This window comes from Mobula hypostoma, chromosome 2, assembly GCF_963921235.1.
Source record: "Mobula hypostoma chromosome 2, sMobHyp1.1, whole genome shotgun sequence".
NCBI classification, from domain to species: domain Eukaryota; kingdom Metazoa; phylum Chordata; class Chondrichthyes; order Myliobatiformes; family Myliobatidae; genus Mobula; species Mobula hypostoma.
Window position 1 is genome coordinate 78,640,392 of NC_086098.1, and position 16,775 is coordinate 78,657,166.

The 16,775-nt window shown below is 42.5% G+C and overlaps 1 protein-coding gene across 5 annotated transcripts in view; it reads right to left on the bottom strand.

Annotated features, from left to right (window-relative positions):
* Positions 1–16,775, bottom strand: part of LOC134341181 (serine/threonine-protein kinase ICK-like) — a 93,182-nt gene that overhangs the window by 54,039 nt on the left and 22,368 nt on the right. For 4 of the 5 annotated variants that reach the window (XM_063039006.1, XM_063039015.1, XM_063038994.1 and 1 more), the window contains exons 3-5: positions 16,318–16,372; positions 15,152–15,273; positions 919–998 (exon numbers count right to left, since the gene is read on the bottom strand). In XM_063039006.1, the coding sequence (XP_062895076.1) occupies positions 919–998; positions 15,152–15,273; positions 16,318–16,372 (257 nt within the window). Of the gene's footprint in view, positions 1–918; positions 999–9,225; positions 9,498–15,151; positions 15,274–16,317; positions 16,373–16,775 lie in introns of those variants that run through there. The other variant, XM_063039021.1, reaches the window with a different exon arrangement.

The window sequence follows — 16,775 nt, forward strand, 5'->3', positions numbered from 1 at the left end:
AATTTTTTGGTTCAAAAAGTTCTACTTCAACATAATTTAAATTTAGAAAATGAGACAGTAAAATGTGAAAATAGTTGTGGGGATTGAATACATTTTCAAGGCACTGTATTTTACACTGTTATTGCCTTAGCTTCTGCCACCTCAGCGCACTGTGTAGTGATTTGATCAGCAAGAGCAGTATGCAAGACAAGCTTTTCACTGTATCTCAGTATATGTAACAATAATGAACCATTCCAATTCCCTTGACTGACTGTGAGCAGAGTCCCTGATGTATGGTTAGTGAAATGGTGCGACAATGTCAAAAGGAAATCACTCAAGACATGACAGAGGGTGCTCTTAGCCAAATTAGGACTAAGTCTGGGAGGGGTGTGAAGCAATAGTTCCAGAGCTTCAGTAACCAGATTTGTGAAGAATTGTTGCTTTGAAAGCATTGCTTTCAGAATCTTCTGTCACCTTACCTATGTCTGAGCGTACAGCATCCAAGCTCATATATACCCCATAAATGCCTTATAGTCGACAGACCAAAAGCATTCACAGGTTTCAATTTTTGTTGGCATGTGTTTTCAATGTTCAGATTCTTCTTCAATCACCATCTTAACAGCAAAAGTTAACTTTTGATGGATATGCACAAATACTGACTTGTAAATAGGACTCCAAATGCAGATTTAAAGAATTGCACCAATGGGCAGAACTGAGGTCATATGCACACCCAGAGTAAACATCAAAGAACAGTCTCTTTTCCTGCCCTCCACCACCACCCACAACCAGATAATACAAACTGAATTCCAGAATGGACAGAATAAATTCTGTTTTAAGAAACAGGTACTTTAATTGCTAAATGCTCATTTTACTTTTCAAAGCTCTAACCAAATTCTTTTATTTCTTTGACACTCTCTTCAAATAATTCGGAATACCTACCATGTTTGTGGATAAAAGCCAAACCTTGAAGTATCTGATACATGATGTTTCTTATGGATGATTCAGGAAACAGGCGGTTTCTGCAACCAAGAATTAAAAGATTCAATAAATAAAGGACCATCTTTTGCCAATTGTACTTTCAAGTAAATCTTATTGTTGTCCATTAATATGGCATAACCATATTATTTAAATAACCTTGACAGCACTGATTTGCTAAGAACTAGTGAACTACTAATCAGATACAATACATCACAGGAGACATAATGGAGAGTTCAGACAGAGTCCATTTGAGTAGAACTCAGGAATTGGAAGGATGCAAACACACTGATGGGATTGTACTACAGACCCAATAGCCACTAGGACATTGAGGAACAGATGTCTGATCAGATTAAGAAAATGTGTAAAAGTAATAGGGTTTGTTTTGGGGGATTTCAACTTCCCCAAAATGAACTCAGACCTTCTTAATACATGGGGTTTGGATGGGACAGAATTTGAGTATATGCAGGAGGGCTTCTTAAATCAACATGTGGATAGTCCAACAAGAGGAAGGGTTGTACTTGGACATGGTGTTGGATAATGAGCCTGGCCAGGTGACTCACCTTTCAGTTGGTGAGCATTTAAGGAAAAATGACAACTTCTTAACCTTCAGGAAAGCTATAGACAAGGATAGGTATGGTACTTGCAAGAGTTTTAAATTGGAGAAGGGCAAAGTACAAAGGCATTAGGTGGGAACTTAGAGTTAATTGGGAACACTTCTTTTCTGCCAAGTCCACACGAGACATGTGGCGCATGTTTAAGGAGTACATAGCACAGGAAAAGGTATGTTCCTGTTAGAAAGAAGGACGGGGATAGGAAGATAATAGAACCTTGGATGCCCAGAGAGGATGAGTTTAGTCAAGAAGAAAAAGGAAAAGTACATAAAGCTTTGGAAGTTAGGATAAAAAAGAGCACGTGAGGAATATAAAGAAGCTAGAAAAGAACCAAAGGAAATTAGGAAAGCCAGCAGGAGCCATGAAAAGTCCTTAGCAAGTAGGAATGAGATGAATTCCACCGTATTCTATACTAAGATCAAGAGCAACAGGATAACTGAGGAGAAGGCAGGACCATTCCAGGATAAAGGGGGGAACATTTGCTTAGATGTGGAGAATGTGTGAGGTACTTAACAGCAGTGGTCCCCAACCACCGGGCCGCAAAGCATGTGCTACCGGGCCGCGAGGGAATGATATGATTTGGCGCTGTGACCATGTTGCCAACTTGTCGGTTGGCGCCTTCTTGCCCAGACTCTTGGCGGCAGAAATATTGCCAAATGTAACTGACCAAAGAACATTTTTCTTAAAGGGAAATGTTTTAGAAAAAGGATGGTATGTAATTTTCGTGCAGATAATTTTAGCATGTAAAAAAGCCAGCAAAAGACAAAAAGCCAAATGAATTTATTGATGCCAACCGCATTGGGGGAAAGACAGATTTCTGGAATTTGGCACCAAAAAAAGCCAATCTGGTAACCCTGTTATGAGTCAGCTGCACCTTTCCTCATTCCCTGTCACACCCACTGTTGAACTTGAACGCACACCAGATCATTACACACGCGTCATCCATGTCAGTGCGGAAAGAAGATCAACTCCTCCAGCTTGCAAATGACGGCGGGCTGAAAAGTACGTTTGACATAACATCTCTGCCGGCATTCTGGATCAAAGTCAAGGCTAAATATCCTGAGATAGCCACGAAAGCACTGAAAAAGTTGCTTCCATTTCCAACATCATATCTCTGCCAAGCGGAATAGACTGGACATAAGGAACCTCCTTCCATTATCGCTGTCTCCCATCACTCCTCGATGAGACAATCTTGTTGTGGGAAACAAGCCCAGGGCTCCCACTGATTCAGCCACATTGGTGTGTTGCAATGATTTTATATGTTCATACGAGGAAAATATGCGCTGTGTTTGATATCCAAACGTTACCTAAAATGTTAAGATGCTATTGACTTATAATTGACTCATTATATTCACGCAAGGAAAATATGCGCTGTGTTTAATATTAAATTCATTAGATAAACCGTTTTAGAAACGAAATTGAGTTTATTAGACACTTATAAGTGACTTATAGTTGACTTATCACCTATATTCTGGTCGTGATCAACAACCACCACCCACCGTCGGCCGGTCCGCAAGAATATTATCAATATTAAACCAGTCTGCGGTGCGCAAAAAAAGTTGGGGACCCCTGCTTAAGCAGCACACATCAAAGTTGCTGGTGAACGCAGCAGGCCAGGCAGCATCTCTAGGAGGAAGTACAGTCGACGTTTCAGGCCGAGACCCTTCGTCAGGACTAACTGAAGGAAGAGCGAGTAAGAGATTTGAAAGTTGGAGGGGGAGGGGGAGATCCAAAATGATAGGAGAAGACAGGAGGGGGAGGGATAGAGCCAAGAGCTGGACAGGTGATAGGCAAAAGGGATACGAGAGGATCATGGGACAGGATGTCTGGGAAGAAAGACGGGGGGGGGGAGAACCCAGAGGATGGACAAGGGGTACATTCAGAGGGACAGAGGGAGAAAAAGGAGAGTGAGAGAAAGAATGTGCGTATAAAAGTAAGTAACAGATGGGGTACGAGGGGGAGGTGGGACATTAGCAGAAGTTTGAGAAGTCGATGTTCATGCCATCAGGTTGGAGGCTACCCAGACGGAATATAAGGTGTTGTTCCTCCAACCTGAGTACAGCTTCATCTTTACAGTAGAGGAGGCCGTGGATAGACATGTCAGAATGGGAATGGGATGTGGAATTAAAATGTGTGGCCACTGGGAGATCCTGCTTTCTCTGGCGGACAGAGCATAGGTGTTCAGCAAAACGGTCTCCCAGTCTGCGTCGGGTCTCGCCAATATATAAAAGGCCACATCGGGAGCACCTGACGCAGTATATCACCCCAGCCAACTCACAGGTGAAGTGTTGCCGCACCTGGAAGGACTGTTTGGGGCCCTGAATGGTGGTAAGGGAGGAAGTGTAAGGGCATGTGTAGCACTTGTTCCGCTTACATGGATAAGTGCCAGGAGGGAGATCAGTGGGGAGGGATGGGGTGGACGAATGGACAAGGGAGTCGCGTAGGGAGCGATCCCTGCGGAAAGCAGAGAGGTGGGGAGGGAAAGATGTGCTTAGTGGTGGGATCTCGTTGGAGGTGGCGGAAGTTACGAAGAATAATATGTTGGACCTGGAGGCTGGTGGGGTGGTAGGTGAGGACCAGGGGAACCCTATTCCTAGTGGGGTGGCGGGAGGATGGAGTGAGAGCAGATGTACGTGAAATGGGGGAGATGCGTTTAAGAGCAGAGTTGATAGTGGAGGAAGGGAAGCCCCTTTCTTTAAAAAAGGAGGACATCTCCCTCGCCCTGGAATGAAAAGCCTCATCCTGAGAGCAGATGCGGCGGAGACGGAGGAATTGCGAGAAGGGAATGGCGTTTTTGCAAGAGATAGGGTGAGAAGAGGAATAGTCCAGATAGCTGTGAGAGTCAGTAGGCTTATAGTAGACATCAGTGGATAAGCTGTCTCCAAAGATAGAGACAGAAAGATCTAGAAAGGGAAGGGAGGTGTCGGAAATGGACCAGGTAAACTTGAGGGCAGGGTGAAAGTTGGAGGCAAAGTTAATAAAGTCAACATGCTCTGCATGTGTGCAGGAAGCAGTGCCAATGCAGTCGTCGATGTAGCGAAGGAAAAGTGGGGGACAGATACCAGAATAGGCACGGAACATAGATTGTTCCACAAAGCCAACAAAAAGGCAGGCATAGCTAGGACCCATACGGGTGCCCATAGCTACACCTTTAGATTGGAGGAAGTGGGAGGAGCCAAAGGAGAAATTATTAAGAGTAAGGACCAATTCCGCTAGACGGAGCAGAGTGGTGGTAGAGGGGAACTGATTAGGTCTGGAATCCAAAAAGAAGCGGAGAGCTTTGAGACCTTTCTGATGGGGGATGGAAATATACAGGGACTGGACATCCATGGTGAAAATAAAGCGGTGGGGGCCAGGGAACTTAAAATCATCGAAAAGTATAAGAGCGTGAGAAGTGTCACGAACATAGGTAGGAAGGGATTGAACAAGGGGGATAAAACCGTGTCGAGGTATGCAGAAACGAATTCGGTGGGGCAGGAGCAAGCTGAGACAATAGGTCGGCCAGGACAGGCAGGTTTGTGGATCTTGGGTAGGAGGTAGAAACGGGAAGTGCGAGGTGTGGGAACTATAAGGTTAGTAGCAGTGGATGGGAGATCCTCTGAGCGGATAAAGTCGGTGATGGTGTGGGAGACAATGGCCTGGTGCTCCTTAGTGGGGTCACGATCGAGGGATAAATAAGAGGAGGTATCCGCGAGTTGTCGCTGTGCCTCGGCAAGGTAGAGGTCAGTACGCCAGACTACAACAGCACCCCCCTTATCGGCGGGTTTAATAATAAGGTTAGGATTAGTGTGGAGGGAGTGGAGAGCAGAGCGTTCCAAAGGAGTGAGGTTGGAATGGGGACAAGGTGCGCTGAAGTCGAGACGGTTGATGTCCCGTCGGCAGTTAGCGATAAAGAGATCCAGAGCAGGCAGAAGACCAGAGCGGGGTGTCCATGAAGAAGAGGAGGGTTGAAGATGGGAGAAGGGGTCATCGGTGGGGGTGGAAGGGTCCTTGCCGAAGAAGTAGGCTCGGAGACGGAGAAAGAAGAGTTCCGCATCATGGCGAATGCGGAACTCACTGAGGTGTGGGCGAAGGGGGACAAAGGTGAGGCCCTTACTGAGCACAGAGCGTTCTGCCTCCGACAGTTGAAGGTCAGAGGGGATGGTAAAGGCCCGGCATGGATGAGAGCTGGGATCAGAGGGGGGAGGGGGGAGGCTGGGGGTGTCAATGGAGAGGGGAGGGTTGGGTGAGAGGAAGATGGAGCCTCTGAGGGCCCAGGAGCTGACGATGGGATCTGAGGGAGACCGGATTGCAGAGTATTGGTGGGGGAAGGGGAGACGGGAGTCACAATAGCAGCACATAAAGACCCGGCCTGGAGCTTAAGGCTGGAGTCGCAGCTGGTGGTTGCGCAATCACTTTGAAAGTGTCCATGGTCGTTGCTGGAGTCCAGGTTTTGAATATGCCCTGAGGTGTTGGAGCCGGCGAGATCAATGGCAGAGGCAATCTGAAGTTCATGCCTGCTAGTTTTCTTCAGTATTTACCAAGGAAAAGGGTATGGATGACCAGAAGATCAGTGCTGAGTGTATAAATATGTTAGGGCATTTAGAGGTCGAGGAGGAAGTGTTGGGCCTCCTGATGAGTATTAAGGTGGATAAGTCCCCAAGACCTGACAGGATTTACCCCAGGTTATTGAAGGAACCAAGAGAAGAGATTGCTGGGGCCTTGACCAGTATCACAGGCAAGGTCCCGGAGGACTGGTGAGTCTCACATCACTGCAGGAAAATTGTTGGAGAAAATTTAGGGATAGGATACACGAGCATTTGGAAACCCAAGGCCTAATTGGAGAGAGCCACCATGGCTTTTGTGCGGGGCAAGTGGTGTCTTACCAACTTGATAGAGTTTTTTTGACAAGATGATGAGAGAGATTGATGAGGGTTGGACAGTAGATGTTGTCCACATGGACTTTCGTAAGGCGTTCGACAAAGTCCCTAATACAGAAAATTAAGATGCATGGGGTTCGCAGCGAATTGGCTGTTTGGATTTAGAACTGGCTTGAGCAAAGAAGACAGAGGTAGTGGTTGAAGGGACTTATTTGAGTTGGAGGTCTGTAATTAGTTGTGTTCGGCAGGGATCTGTGCTAAGACCTCTGCTGTTTTTTATGAATATAATTGACCCAGATAAAAATGCAGATGGATGGGTTAGTAAGTTTGCGAATGATACCAAGACTAGTGGAGTTGTGGATAGTGCAGAAGACTGGCAAATTGAGTTTAACCCAGAAAAATGTACAGTAATGCACCTTGGTTGGGAAAATGCAATGACACAGTACACTTTTAATGACAAGATCCTTAACAACGTTGCTGAGCAGAGATCTTAGGATCCAAGTTCATAGCACCTTGAAAGCAGCTGCACAGAATGATAGAGCGATTAAGGCAGCTTATGGAATGCTTACTTTTATTAGTCGAGGCATTGAGTTCAAAAGTCAAGAGGTTATGTTGCAACTTCAAAAAGCTCTGCTTAGGTCACATACGGAGTATTGCATACAGTTCTGGTCACCTCACTATGGGAAGGATGTTGAGGCTTTGGAGAGTGCAGAAGAGGTTTACCAAGATGCTGCCTGGCTTAGAGGGCACGTGCATCATGACAGGCTGGACAAACTTGGGTTCTTTTCTTTGGAGTACAGAGGCTGAGGGGAAATCTGATAGAGGTTTACATGATTATGAAAGGCATAGATAGAGTAGACATAGAATATCTACTTCCCAGGGTAGAAATGTCTAATACAGGAGGGCATGTACTGAAGGTGAGAGGAGATAGGTTCAAAGGGGATGTGAGGGGCAAGTTTTTTTTTAAAACAAAGTGGTGGATGCCTGGAATGTGCTGCTTGTTATGGTGGCAGAGGCTTTTAAAAGACTTTCAGATAAGCATATGAATGTGAGGAAGATGGAAGGATATGGAGATTGTGTAGGTAGGATGGATTAGTTTTTGGGTGTTCTTTTAAAATTTACTTTTTAGCTGGTTAAGTACAACATTGTGGGCCAAAGGACCTGTTCCTGTGCTGTACTGTTCTATGATCTATATTCTATGTTCTAACTAAAATGCTGAAAAATTGAGGATAGTAACGAGTTCAGGAAAATATTTACAAATAATGAAGAGGGGCTATAACCACTAAATGGTGCAATTTTAAAGCTGTAAATATGGAAGTTATTAGCTAATGAATTTTGCCAGTGATTGCAACATATCCAGAAAATTGTATACAACTAATTGGTAATTGCAAATGAACATAAATTATGATTGCTAAAACAGAAACAGGGATAGGAGTCGTCAAACTGGGCAAAGCACCACCAAACTAAAAGGTGAGGGTGTGAACATACAGTTTAACCTTCAAATCATCAATTCTTACACCATGACAAGAGTGGTCACTCATGCATCATCAAGGTCTCTCCCAAGCAGAAATTTTGCAGTGGACAGGAGTTTCAGTATGTGCTGGCCAAGCTTTTCTGAAGAAGCACAAAGAAATGGGCAAGGCTAAGGACCAGAAATGGAGTGGCTGGCCACAGAAACAGCAGACAAGAGATACATCAAACTGACGTCCCTTCTAAATCGCAAGAAGTTCAGCAGTGCTATCAGCTCTGAACTCACAGAAACCACTGTAACACAAGTACACCCCTTTACAGTCTGACGAAGACTTGTCAGAAGTGGTCTTCATGGAAGAACTGCTGACAAAAAGCCAACCCTCTAAAGTGCAAACAAAGCCAAGAGACTCACCTATGCACAAAACCACAAGGACTGGGGTGAACAATGGCATCAAGTGCTGTGTACTGATGAGTCAAAATGTGACATTTTTGGCTCAAACAGGAAGCGGTTTATTCATAGAAGATCTGGAGAGTGCTAAATGGATGAGTGTCTGCAGCCAACAGTGAAGCGCAACAGAGGTTCCCTGCAGGTTTGAGCTACACTTCTGCAATTGAAGCTGATGATCTGGTCAATCAATGGAATACTCAATGCAGAGAAGTACAAGCAGATTCTCATCCATCAAGCAATAGCATCAGGGAAGCATCTGATCGATTCCTTCATTCTGCAGCAAGACAATGACCCTAAACATACGGCCAAGGTCAGAAAGAACCATTTTCAGAACAAGGAGTTTGGCAACAGGTAGTACAGCCCATGCAGAGCTCTGAGCTCAACATCATCAAGGCTGAAAGGGATTATCTGGAGACAGAAGCAAGCAAGACAGTCAAAGTCTGCAGAAGAACTGGGCAAGTTCTCCAAGATATTTGTAACTTACCCAGCCGATTTTCTAATAAAATTGCGTAACAGTGTACCCAAGAGAATTGATGCAGTCTAAAAGGCAGTCACACCAAATATTGATTTGATTTAAGCTTTTAAAGAAAAACTGTTTACTGTTCTTTATAGTAATTTTCTGCTATTTAGAAACTTTTCATTATTTTTGAAAACATCTTCACTTTATAAGTTTTTGTTTACATGTGCCTGACTCCCCCCCTGCCCCGCTCCAGGAAAAGGCCAGGAAAATAAATATACAAAATATTTATAAACAAATATGCAAAAAAAAGCAAAAAAAGTGAAGCAGTGTACATGGGTTCGTTGTCTGTTCAGAAATCTGATGGTGGAGGGGAAAAAACTGTTCCTCAAATTTAGAGTGTGTTTCTTGAGGCTCTCCTACCTTCCCCGGATGGTAGTAATGAGAAGAGGGCATATCCTGAGAGATGCTGGTCCTTAATAACTGATGGTCCCTTTTTGAGGCATCACCTTTTGAGGATGTCCTTGATGGTGAGAAGGCTGGTGCTCATAACGGAGCTAGGTGAGGTTGCAACCTTCTGTAGCTTTTTCCAATCCTGTGCAATGGCTCCTCTATACCAACAGTGATGCAACCAGTTAGAATGCTTGCCATGGTACATCTGAAGAATTCTGCAATCACGTGAGTGAAATGTGATATTCTCCGAGGGAGTTGTCTGTAAGTGGGTCCTCAGGTGGTTGTAGGAGCTAATCTGGGTTGCACATGTTCTGGTGCAATGCGTACAGAAGTGGTGTCTAGTGATTACAACATGGACACCAACACAATTCAAGCCATTAATCTTCTCTTATTGTGTATTTACTTTTTCAATCTATAAAAGAGGCTTTCAATACATAGTTTTCTTAGTTTACTTTTAATACTAATATTGAATTTGATCAAGTTGCACAATTTTTTATCATGTTATTCATACTTGACCTGAAGCATCTTTACACAGTAGTTATTAATTAACCTATTCTGATGTAAAGAAAACAGCAGTACAATATTAAGTACTAATTTTAAAGCAAAAAATGTACAAAAGTTACACTGAACTTTCTGGTGGTGATCTATTTGTTGATTTAGAATTTAACTTGAACTTTACTGCTCCTAAATTAACTCCTAACTTTTTCACCAGGAATTCTGATAGCCATGCTTTTTCATGGGGAACAGCTCCAGTCTTAATGCCTGAAATTCTATAACTGTAGTACTTCAAGTAATATTCTCAGAATTTTCTGGATGTGAATACAAAGGAGAAAAGTAAGAGTGGCAGGCCGACAAATCCAGGGCAAGCATTAAAAAGGGCCACTTTTCAACATAATTGTACAAGGGCTAATAGAGTTGTAAAAGAGCGCCTGAAGGCTTTATGTGTCAATGCAAGGAGCATTCGTAATAAGGTGGATGAATTGAAAGTGCAGATTGTTATTAATGATTATGATATAGTTGGGATCACAGAGACATGGCTCCAGGGTGACCAGAGATGGGAGCTCAACGTTCAGGGATATTCAATATTCAGGAGGGATAGACATGAAGGAAGGGGAGGTGGGGTAGCGTTGCTGGTTAAAAAAGAGATTAACGCAATAGAAAGGAAGGACATAAGCCGGGAAGATGTGGAATCGATATGGGTAGAGCTGCGTAACACGAAGGGGCAGAAGACGCTGGTGGGAGTTGTGTACAGGCCACCTAACAGTAGTAGTGAGTTCGGAGATGGTATTAAACAGGAAATTAGAAATGTGTGCAATAAAGGAACAGCAGTTATAATGGGTGACTTCAATCTACATGTAGACTGGGTGAACCAAATTGGTAAAGGTGCTGAGGAAGAGGATTTCTTGGAATGTATGCGGGATGGTTTTTTGAACCAACATGTCGAGGAACCAACTAGAGAGCAGGCTATTCTGGACTGGGTTTTGAGCAATGAGGAAGGGTTAATTAGCGATCTTGTCGTGAGAGGCCCCTTGGGTAAGAGTGACCATAATATGGTGGAATTCTTCATTAAGATGGAGAGTGACATAGTTAATTCAGAAACAAAGGTTCTGAACTTAAAGAGGGGTAACTTTGAAGGTATGAGACGTGAATTAGCTAAGATAGACTGGCAAATGACACTTAAAGGATTGACGGTGGATATGCAATGGCAAGCATTTAAAGATTGCATGGATGAACTACAACAATTGTTCATCCCAGTTTGGCAAAAGAATAAATCAAGGAAGGTAGTGCACCCGTGGCTGACAAGAGAAATTAGGGATAGTATCAATTCCAAAGAAGTAGCATACAAATTAGCCAGAGAAAGTGGCTCACCTGAGGACTGGGAGAAATTCAGAGTTCAGCAGAGGAGGACAAAGGGCTTAATTAGGAAGGGGAAAAAAGATTATGAGAGAAAACTGGCAGAGAACATAAAAACAGACTGTAAAAGCTTTTATAGATATGTAAAAAGGAAAAGACTGGTAAAGACAAATGTAGGTCCCCTGCAGACAGAAACAGGTGAATTGATTATGGGGAGCAAGGACATGGCAGACCAATTGAATAATTACTTTGGTTCTGTCTTCACTAAGGAGGACATAAATAATCTTCCAGAAATAGTAAGGGACAGAGGGTCCAGTGAGATGGAGGAACTGAGTGAAATACATGTTAGTAGGGAAGTGGTGTTAGGTAAATTGAAGGGATTGAAGGCAGATAAATCCCCAGGGCCAGATGGTCTGCATCCTAGAGTGCTTAAGGAGGTAGCCCAAGAAATAGTGGATGCATTAGTGATAATTTTTCAAAACTCGTTAGATTCTGGACTAGTTCCTGAGGATTGGAGGGTGGCTAATGTAACCCCACTTTTTAAAAAAGGAGGGAGAGAGAAACCGGGGAATTATAGGCCGGTTAGCCTAACGTCGGTGGTGGGGAAACTGCTGGAGTCAGTTATCAAGGATGTGATAACAGCACATTTGGAAAGCGGTGAAATGATCGGACAAAGTCAGCATGGATTTGTGAAAGGAAAATCATGTCTGACGAATCTCATAGAATTTTTTGAGGATGTAACTAGTAGAGTGGATAGGGGAGAACCAGTGGATGTGGTATATTTGGATTTTCAAAAGGCTTTTGACAAGGTCCCACACAGGAGATTAGTGTGCAAACTTAAAGCACACGGTATTGGGGGTAAGGTATTGGTGTGGGTGGAGAATTGGTTAGCAGACAGGAAGCAAAGAGTGGGAATAAACGGGACCTTTTCAGAATGGCAGGCGGTGACTAGTGGGGTACCGCAAGGCTCAGTGCTGGGACCCCAGTTGTTTACAATATATATTAATGACTTGGATGAGGGAATTAAATGCAGCATCTCCAAGTTTGCGGATGACACGAAGCTGGGTGGCAGTGTTAGCAGTGAGGAGGATGCTAAGAGGATGCAGGGTGACTTGGATAGGTTGGGTGAGTGGGCAAACTCATGGCAGATGCAATTTAATGTGGATAAATGTGAAGTTATCCACTTTGGTGGCAAAAATAGGAAAACAGATTATCTGAATGGTGGCCGATTAGGAAAAGGGGAGGTGCAATGAGACCTGGGTGTCATTATACACCAGTCATTGAAAGTGGGCATGCAGGTACAGCAGGCGGTGAAAAAGGCGAACGGTATGCTGGCATTTATTATGAGAGGATTCGAGTACAGGAGCAGGGAGGTACTACTGCAGTTGTACAAGGCCTTGGTGAGACCACACCTGGAGTATTGTGTGCAGTTTTGGTCCCCTAATCTGAGGAAAGACATCTTTGCCATGGAGGGAGTACAAAGAAGGTTCACCAGATTGATTCTTGGGATGGCAGGTCTTTCATATGAAGAAAGACTGGATGAACTGGGCTTGTACTCGTTGGAATTTAGAAGATTGAGGGGGGATCCGATTGAAACGTATAAGATCCTAAAGGGATTGGACAGGCTAGATGCGGGAAGATTGTTCCCGATGTTGGGGAGGTCCAGAACGAGGGGTCACAGTTTGAGGATAGAGGGGAAGCCTTTTAGGACCGAGATTAGGAAAAACTTCTTCACACAGAGAGTGGTGAATCTGTGGAATTCTCTGCCACAGCAAACTGTTGAGGCCAGTTCATTGGCTATGTTTAAGAGGGAGTTAGATATGGCCCTTGTGGCTACAGGGGTCAGGGGGTATGGAGGGAAGGCTGGGGCGGGGTTCTGAGTTGGATGATCAGCCATGATCATAATAAATGGCGGTGCAGGCTCGAAGGGCCGAATGGCCTACTCCTGCACCTATTTTCTATGTTTCTATGTTTCTATGAATAAAAGTTCAAAGTAATTTTATTACCAAAGTACATTTATGTCACCATATTCTACCCTGATATTCATTGTCTTTTTGCAGGCATACTCAATAAGTCTATGTAATAATAACCATAACTGAATCAATGAAAAACTACACCACCGTGGGTGTTCATCCAATGTGCAAAGACAACAAAATGTGCAAGTACAAAGAGAAATAGTAATAATAATAATGAATCAGCAATAAATATCAAGAACATGACATGATGAGTCTTTGAAAGTGAGTCCAATGATTGGACAAGTGAAGTTATCTGTCCCCTTTTGTTCTGAAACCTGATGGCTGAGGGGTAAACTGTTTCTAAACCTGATGATGTGAGTTCCGAGGTTCTCGTACCTTCCTTTTGATGGCAGCAGCGAGAAGACAGCAGGTCCTGTATGGTGGTTGGGGGTGGGGGTAGGGGTGGCTGCTGATGATGGATGCTGCTTTCTGCGACAGCATTTCGTGTAGAAGTGCTCAATGGTGGTAAGGGCTTTACCCATGATAGACTGGGCCTTATGCACTACTTTTTGAGGATTTTCCATTCAAGGCCATTATTACTTCATACCAGGCTATGATGCACCCAGTCAGTATACTTTCCACTACACATCTATGGAAGTTTGTCAAAGTTTTAGATATCATGCCAAATCTCCGTAAACTCCTAAAGAAGTAGAGATGCTGCCTTGCTTATTTCGTAATTGCACTTATGTGCTGGGCCCAGGGCAAGTCCTCCAAAGTAATAAAAACAAAGAATTTAAAGCTGCTGTCCCTTTCCACCTCTGATCCTCCAGTGAGGACTGATTCACGGACGTCTTGTTTCTTTCTCCTTAATCTTATTGACATAGAGTAATAGGTTGTTGTTCTGGCCAGATTTTCAATCTTCCTCTTATATCCTGACACCTTGCTGCCACCTTTGATTTGGCTTGCAACGGTTGTGTCATGAGCAAACTGGTAAATGACATTGGAGCTGTGCCTTTTTCCATAATTGCTACCTGGCGTGTTGTATTCCTCCTGCATTTTTTGTATGTGTTGCTTGGATTTCCAGCATCTGCAGATTTTCTCTTATTTGTGATTGGAGCTATGCTTAGGTACACAATCATAAGTACAAAGTACAGAAAGCAGGGGGCTAAGCACACATCCTTGTGGTGAAAGATTATGAAAATATCTGTAAAGTATTAGCAGAGAATTGTATATCTTGTAACTTAATTTTTACGCACCGCTGCAAAAAAATTTCACAACATACTGTATGCCAGTGATATTAAATCCGATTCTGACTACTATTAATCATAAGCAAAAATCAGTACTTGGAGATAATTTCTGTACATCACAGAGTGGATTATAAATTGTATACAATTGGTAATTGAAAACAAACATAAGTTATGATTGGAGAATGTAAGCTCCATGGGAAAAACCCTTTGAGCAACAAAGATCGATCAATTCAGAAATGAATTCCTTTACTCCACAGGAACTGATAGATATACATTACTATCAATGTAGAAGGTCTAAAACACCATCTACAGCTTAATAAACTAGCAAATCACACCAAATTTTAACCCACTCTGCATTGTCATGCAAGACAGCACTGCAGATAAATTTTTTTGTCACTAATCACACCCAAAGAGTCAGTAATAGATCTATTCCAAAGCTGAGAGCCAACTACAGGGGAAAAAAAACAATGCATTTGGTTGGCATTTACATGTTCAGCTTGTTGATTAATCTCATCTCGTGCCCCCCCCCGCAAAAAATGCATATAGATATAGAGGAATCTAGAATGAAAGACAGATTACTATATTTCCTTTTAAAAGTAAATTCTAAACTCTATTCCTTGATAAACAAGTTACAATTGTAACAAATAAAACACTGATATATCTACTTGACCAGTGAAATATTATTGGAGTTCACAATCAGCTTTTGCAGCAACTCTCAATTGGAAATATTGACATTAACACTGTCCATCATGTTCAATTACACGTTACCTGTTAGAAGCTTCACAAGCATATTTAAAATGACCAGATTTGCTATTAAGAAGATATTAAGTCCTGTGGTACCTGTCTCTCATCAGCTGATAGAGATTTTCTTTCATATACTCAAATACAAAATAGAGGTGATCATTTTCTCTTACAACTTCTTTCAGCTTGATTACATTTGCATGGTTTAATTTCTTCAGTGACTAGAATGAGACAACAAGATCCACGTTAAAAGAAAAGCTCAATTTCTACATAACCTACACAGCACATTACTGAGAAAATGGGATGGCCGTAAAGGCGGATTAACAAGATGCGGAATGAAGAAGCCCTGCCAAGCTTAACAGCAAAGCCTCATAAAATAATCTCGCAGACTTCACTTGAGGACTGATCAATAGATATTGTTATACAATATAAATTTGCAACAATTCGAATACCTGATTTTAATTAATCTCCAGTCTGATATAAACAATTTGTATTAAGTGCCAAGAACTTGCTTTATGCAACATGGAGGGATAGATAAGAGATTTTGTTATATTAGTATGCACAACTGCATTCGGTCACTCTTAAGGGAAATGCAGGGAGAATATAATAACAGCATGACATTGGATGGGAGATGTATAGCATACCAAATTAAACTAGGAAGGACAAAGAACTGCACAATAGCAACAATAGAATATAATGCAGCTAGTTAATTCATCATCCCTGTTCCACCATTCACATTCCAGCTGATATATAGCCTACACCAACCAAAGCATTTATTTTATTTCACTGTTTTTACTTCAAGATCCAGTGCAGAACAGGCCCTTCCAGCCCAATGATCCACACTGTACAACAACCCACCTGTTTAACCCTAGCCTAATTGCAGATCAATTACAATGATCAATTAATCTAATAACCAGCATGTCATTGGACTGTAGGAGGAAACTGGTTTTCTTAGTATCACTGAATGTTTCTTTTTACTAAAAGTCTATCAGAGGGAAGGCGATAGAGAATCCTTCAAAGGAGGAAAAAAGGGTCACAAAACTATCTTAATGTTCACAGTAAGACAAAGCATAGAAGAGCCTTAAATGTTAAGTGTCAATTGATTCTTCCCCCCTCCACCACCCCCAACAGTTCCTGCTTCATCTGATGAGCATTTCCAGCAGTTTGTTATAGTATAATGCAGCTGTTTCTGTAGATCAAGTTTGATGATAAATATTAACCCAAACAATCCAAAAAAATTGAAATAAGCCGTCATTATAATCTACCTTGACTTCTCTGAGATTCATACATTCGTCCCACGAATAGAACTTCCGCTTCATTCTAATGAAGAAAAATAGAGATTAAACTAATGGCAAAAGATCTTTTCATGTTTAAATTTAAGATAAAAAGGAAATCCATTTGTTTTCTTTAAAAGGTATCAATGTTGGCACACTCACACGGAAAAAATAATAGCCCTGGTTTATTGTAACCAATAAAGTATATTCCCCCCACCCAAAGGACATTAAGTACAAGGCAAGAACCTTAACCACTCCCCCCCCCAAAAAAACTGTTCTTAATTTGTTGGACATCAATGACTTGTTTTCTGTTATGGCCATCATCTGAACACTTTTGAGAATATTGCCATAACGTGAATACTATGGAATTTGGAGCAAGGCAAGGATTAACTTAATATCTAGACAAGAATAGAATGCAGGCAGCGCTAGCAAGAAAGGTCTTTGAAGAG